At 34.6% G+C, this 6,109-nt stretch overlaps 1 protein-coding gene across 1 annotated transcript in view; it reads right to left on the bottom strand.

Annotated features, from left to right (window-relative positions):
- Positions 1 to 4,799: 4,799 nt before the first annotated feature.
- Positions 4,800 to 6,109, bottom strand: part of LOC110017892 — an 18,278-nt gene continuing 16,968 nt past the window's right edge. Inside the window, exon 10 of the mRNA XM_020715047.1 lies at positions 4,800 to 5,393. Coding sequence (XP_020570706.1) covers positions 5,220 to 5,393 — 174 coding nt within the window. The 3' untranslated portion in view covers positions 4,800 to 5,219. The remainder of the gene's footprint in view (positions 5,394 to 6,109) is intronic.

Here is a 6,109-nt window from a genome sequence, read left to right as displayed (position 1 = left end):
GCCGCTATCGTCAGTTTTCCATCATTGCAGTAGGGTTGATGTCACTTCCCCAACATTTTCTCCCATGCTTGTAATATTATTTGCTAGGAAAGCCTTGTAACATATATATAAATAGTGGAATCATTTCACTTGGGCTAAGCACCATTGTTTTACCTTTCAGCTTTTCCACATAAAATCCTTTTTATCTCATATATCAGCTCTTATTTTATTTGTATATGTATTAGATTTCGTATAATGTTAAGACATTAATATAATTATACCACTGTGAGTTCATTGACAAGCAACAGTGTAACACATTTGGTAAGAAAGCAATCCAACTCATACAGAATATGTGATATTGCTAAGAGGCTAAGAAATATAGTACAGGTAATAACGAAGGATCCACTCCAACACTTTTCATTTTGAGGGACAATCTCAGAGCCTATGGCGTGTAGCCGCTATTTTTCTCTCTCAACTGCCGTTATCCTTATAGCGAGAGGCTAAGAAATATAGTACAGGTAATAACGAAGGATCCACTCCAACACAATTTGATTTTGAGGGACAATCTCAGAGCCTATGACGTGTAGCCTCTATTTTTCTCTCTCAACTGTCGTTATCCTTATAGCGTAGACACTTTAGGTATGTTTTCAGAGGACATGGTGAGGAGGATGAAGGAGTCTCCGAATGAGATTCTTCCTCTCCTACTGAGGTTTAACAATCGATGCTAGCATAAACATATAGGGTCTACTTGCCCCAAGATCAATAGCTAGTAAGGAATGCCCAACACAAGCATACCCATATGAGACCTCCTCCAAGCTATTCCTACTTCGCCGGACAAGGACATCGACCTCCTTGATACTACTAATTTCACTCTTCTATCCCATAAGACCCTATCGACCCTCTAACACTCATAGGAAATGTGGCCTAACCTCATCTTACTAGCGCTCTCGATAATTTAACCTGCAATGAGCTACGATGTCTGATTCGAGAAGATTTAACCTTGAGGGATAAGAATCATTTCACAACTTGTTGCAATCTTTAAGGACCATAACCCTTAATTAGGACGATAGTCCTCTAGCATCATCTCCCAATGAGTTAATCTAGTGACGGATCATGAGTTACTGCGGGAATCATTATTAGGGCTTCATCTTGAGTACTTTTACTCATAATTAATGTGGTTATATTCCTGCATTAACCTTATTCATCCCACTAAAGCACATAACATTATAGATATAAGTTATTAGTGGTCAAAAGTAGTATATTAAGTAACCCATGTGAAATTATAAGAATGCCTCAAGGAATATAAACCAAGGATCTCAAGTTTGTGTCAATTTAGTGTAGGTTGGCAAATGTAGATTGCTTCATTGTCTTATGCATGGTTGTTGTAAGGTAACTAATTTTTGTCGCGTCACCAGACCATTCATATCAATGTCCTGGGCAGAGTAATGGTTGGGTAGTCATTCTACTTTCCATTTAGAAATCAAGTGAGAACTAATTCTTGGTTGGAGACAACCTTCACAACAATCTTGAAATACCACTCATTTCAAAATCTTAGACATGATTATACTTAAACTAGTTACCTACATCTCGGGTAACATTATTAGCAACTATTTCTCTCAAGGCTTCTCATAAATACAAGTAATTCCAGCAATATATTTTGAGCTCTACATTCAGTCTTTAGCTAGACTTCTATTGTCTATATGATGACATAATCATGACCTCTAAAGGGAAATAATGGTCTAAATACATATCAAATTTACCTTTGCCCAAAATTCATGAGTTAATCATCTTTTTCAAATTGAGGTACGATTGATCATGACCTCTAAAGGGAAATAATGGTCTAAATACATATCAAACTTACCTTTGCTCAAAATTCATGAGTTAATCGTCTTTTTCAAATTGAGGTATAATCGATCCTCAAGTTGATTTGAACATCGTTAAGTAACACACTAACAAATAATTTTAGATGAGTAAAAAATATTATGTAGATTGTATTCATTCTCTTCCACATAGACTAATATTTTCGAGTAACACTTGCACAAATAGTTTCAGATAGGCCAAACATCATTAAAGGATTTTCTTATATATTTTATACACATGTTAACAACATCGAGTAATGCTTTCATGAATAGCCTCAAATGAGACAAAGATCCATTGACCTTTTCTACACAGCCTAACATCGTCTAGTAACACTTGACAAATAATCTCAAATAAATAAAATATCAAAAGTGGATTTCATTAAACTCTTCCACATTTATTAATGTTATTGCTATTGGGTAACACTTCAATAGACAACCTCATATTTGTCAAACATTCATGGTGACTTTTTCAATTTCTTCAAAACGTGTCAGCCGAGCTATTGCTCGCTTACCATTATTCAATTGTTGATCTTCTGTGGTCACCTGACTACAAAAACCTAACCTTTAGCATGTATCTACAATCTCTTGGCATTAGTAATCTATTTTGATGACATATAATGACCTACTATTCTTTGAGTGGGGCAATGTATTTAAAATGAAACACTATAATTTGAAGATCATAAATTTATTAAGTATCAACATACTGATTTGGAACTTCTGTCAAGCTCGTGGATTTAAATAAAAGAGGAACATACATTCATGTGTTATAATAATAATAATTTTTTGAATTGAGTATACACGAGATTATCATGTTCAATAATTTTTAAGGTATTTCATAGCCTTCATCTTCACTACAACTTTCAACAAATGACATCTTTCTTTTTGGCATCCATGGCTTAGTTCAATAACATTAAAGTCAACGTCAATGCTTAACAATATTAATATTACTAAAGATCCAAACCTAGTATGCATGATGAAGGTGATTCAACACCTCTTTCAAGAGAAAATAATTGCCTCGTTGTAGGACTATAGGCTTTGATTGCCTATAAATCTATTATATCCAATGAGCACAATCAGCACCTCTTTCGCGGGAAGACATGTGCATCATCATAGAATTATAGACTGTGATTGGCTCAAAAGATGTTCAGTTCGATGAGGGTAATCAATACAACTTTTCAAGCGAAAATAGTTACCTTATCGCAGGACTATGGGCTTTTATTATATTCAAACCCGGTATGTCTGATGACGAAAATCAACCTCTTTTAAGGAAAGATAGATGTCTTATCGTAGGACCATGGGCCTTGATCCACTTTAAACTTGGTTTGTCTGAGGGTAGTCATCCATTCTTTCAATGAAGACAGTTGCTTCGTCGTAAAATTATGGTCATTGATGTCCTCTAAACCCAATTTGTTTAAAGATGGAAGTCAACACCTCTTTAAGGGAAAGCAATTGTCTCATGGCACAAGACTACAAGCCTTGATCACCAGTAAATTTAGTGTGTTCAATGAGGGCAGTCTACACTTTTTCAAGAGAAGTCAGTTACCTCATTGTAAGACTACATGCTATGGTTATCTCCAAATTCGATTTGTACGATGTGTAATTAACACATTTTTTACTGGAAGAAATTTATCTCATGAGAAAATATTGGGTGGAGATGCAGCAACTACGGACAACGACTGCGATCCACCAGAGGCCACGCTTTTTTTTTCCTCCGCTTAATCGTTGTTAAAGTTCGTAGGTGCGACATCTACGCTCAATATTTGTTTCATCTATTATAGGATAAAATGTATTGACCGCTTCCAAATTTAGTCAGTTTTATGAATATGACTAACATTTTCTATTTTTTAAGAGAAGACAAACATGAATATTAATCTTAAAATTTTCAATAGTTGAATCATCAAGCTATGATCCGTGATTTTTACCCTTTCTGATTTTCAGCTTAAAAATTCCTAACGCTTCCTATCCATTGTTCTTCTATCTGTGAGTGCATGTGATAAATCTTCGTACAATGCTAAAACGTTAATATAGTTCTACCACTTCAAATTATCTAAATGAGGTTGCTTAAAAAATTAATTATCATAATTTAATTAGCATAATTAATGTTGACAAGAATTCTCTTGTTACAACTATTAATATTAAATCATGTGATTTACATATTTGCATTCCTTAAAGGAATATTTACATAAACACCATTTAATTTTCATGTATTTACATATCTTATATTTAAACTTCAACTTTTACATATATGCCTTCGTGCAAATACATAAAAAATATATTTTTTAATTTTCAGAAATTAAACTAATTATACATATAAGAAGTAAATTTAGGTTTTATAATTGTAAATAACTGCGAAGGTGTAAATTCCACGTTTAAATATTCCATCAATTCAATATCAATATTAATTACTTAAAAATACATTACATAAAGAGTCAAGAGCTTGATTTAAGGCTAGATTAGTCAGGAGCATTAAGTTTATAATTATGTTTAACAAAACAAAGTTAGTTACTAAATCAGCATTAATTATAATTTAATTTAATTTCATTAAATTAATTACATATTAATGAATAATTAAGATGTTTTCTATGTTAATATATAATATCTTAATAAATGTCCATTAGAGACAACTATTTGCTTACATTGTAATTCAGAAAAAAAAAATATTACGTCCGGACATCTGCACATCAACTACCAACCAATGAGGTGTATAACAACGTGACCACCAGTGATTAGCCATCCGTACATTTGACTACAATGGCAACTCCTACAACTACAAATAATCATCAATAGCAATCGAGCAGCCATAAATTATTCATTTTAAATAACCCTAAGTCTTTCAAAGGGTGTAGCCATTATAGACTATATAATAACTCATTAAAACACCTAAAATTAACCTCAAAATAGTATCTAATATTCCAAATAACTAATAGACTCGTCCTATGACGCACAAACACTTCTGAATAGCTCACTGTGTAGGATTATGCCACATCTAACTTTTCTTCATGCTCGTGTGACGCTCATACATGTTTCTTTCTGTGCGTCATAAACATTAATCTAACCATTACAATTATTCCCGTAGTTCGCAACCTCCAAAAGAACAAGCATAACAAATGTTACATGCCCTTTGTGATGCCTGCATCTTTGTATGTGCTTCATAAACCCTGATCTAACCATTACATTTAATCTCATACATCGCAATCTCCCAAAGAACAAGCACAATTCAACATCCCAATCATCAAATATGTACTAATTCAAGAACAACAAATAATCACACACGCACACACGCAAACACGCAAACACGCACGTGCATATCAGCTCGTATTCATAACTTCTTCATTCTAAGTCCCACGAAAACAGAGCATGGGGATGAATATATTTGGGGGTTCAATCATTCGTTGATTTGGTGATTCTTTCCCAACTTGAAAAGAGCAGTCTAAGTAGAGAGTGGATGATGGTTGTTATACACACTTTGATGAAGTTCCAGCAGGAGGATGGCCAATACCAGGGATAAAGCAGCCTGAAGAAAAGGCTAATAACATGCCTTGGATATTGCCCAACCTGTGTCAGTGCAAAGGAATTATACACATTAAAAATAACATGAGTGCTAGTTTTATAAATACGAAAAAGTTTGGGTGCTATGTATATAAATATCCAAACAAAATGAAGAATGTAATGAAACAGTAGAAATTTTGCATCTTTAGTTTTCTAGCGAAGGATTTAGGACCTAAAATAGACAACCGTCCAGGCAGCAGCACGTGAAACATGAGTGCTAATTTTATAAAGACAACGTGTGAATACATGGGTTTGATAGTTCAAAACCATTGCTAATGTTATGAATATACATAAATTCTGGAGTGGGAGTCAATGAACACTGAAGGCGCGGGATGCCTGGACCGGTTCAACTCCTTCAAAGGGAGTACCACGTCTTTCAAGCAAAGGAGCCCACTCCTAGTTACCCTAGTATTATATATTTGCTTTTGTTGTGTTTTAGGTTTAATTTTTTTATTGTGTTTTTATCAGTATAGCCGTCGGCATCCCCTATTTTCCCTTCTAGAGTTGTATCTCATTCCAATGTTGTGGTTATCTTCCAAGTGTCGAAAGGTGCTCCGATAGTATCACACTTATTAGGTGGTATATATCCTTGACTCCACCTCCTTCGCAACCCTCCTTTCGCCGTCGCTGTCCTTGTTGCACGTGGAATAGTGACTGGCGAGGCTGGGAAAGGCAGGGACATCAATAAGGTTGCGGAGGGGTCGATGTTAGTGGGGGAATGC

Source organism: Phalaenopsis equestris, unplaced genomic scaffold, assembly GCF_001263595.1.
Source record: "Phalaenopsis equestris unplaced genomic scaffold, ASM126359v1 Scaffold000002, whole genome shotgun sequence".
Classification (NCBI taxonomy): Eukaryota; Viridiplantae; Streptophyta; class Magnoliopsida; order Asparagales; family Orchidaceae; genus Phalaenopsis; species Phalaenopsis equestris.
Note: the sequence above shows the minus strand (reverse complement) of the source record. Positions and strands in the feature narration are given on the sequence as shown.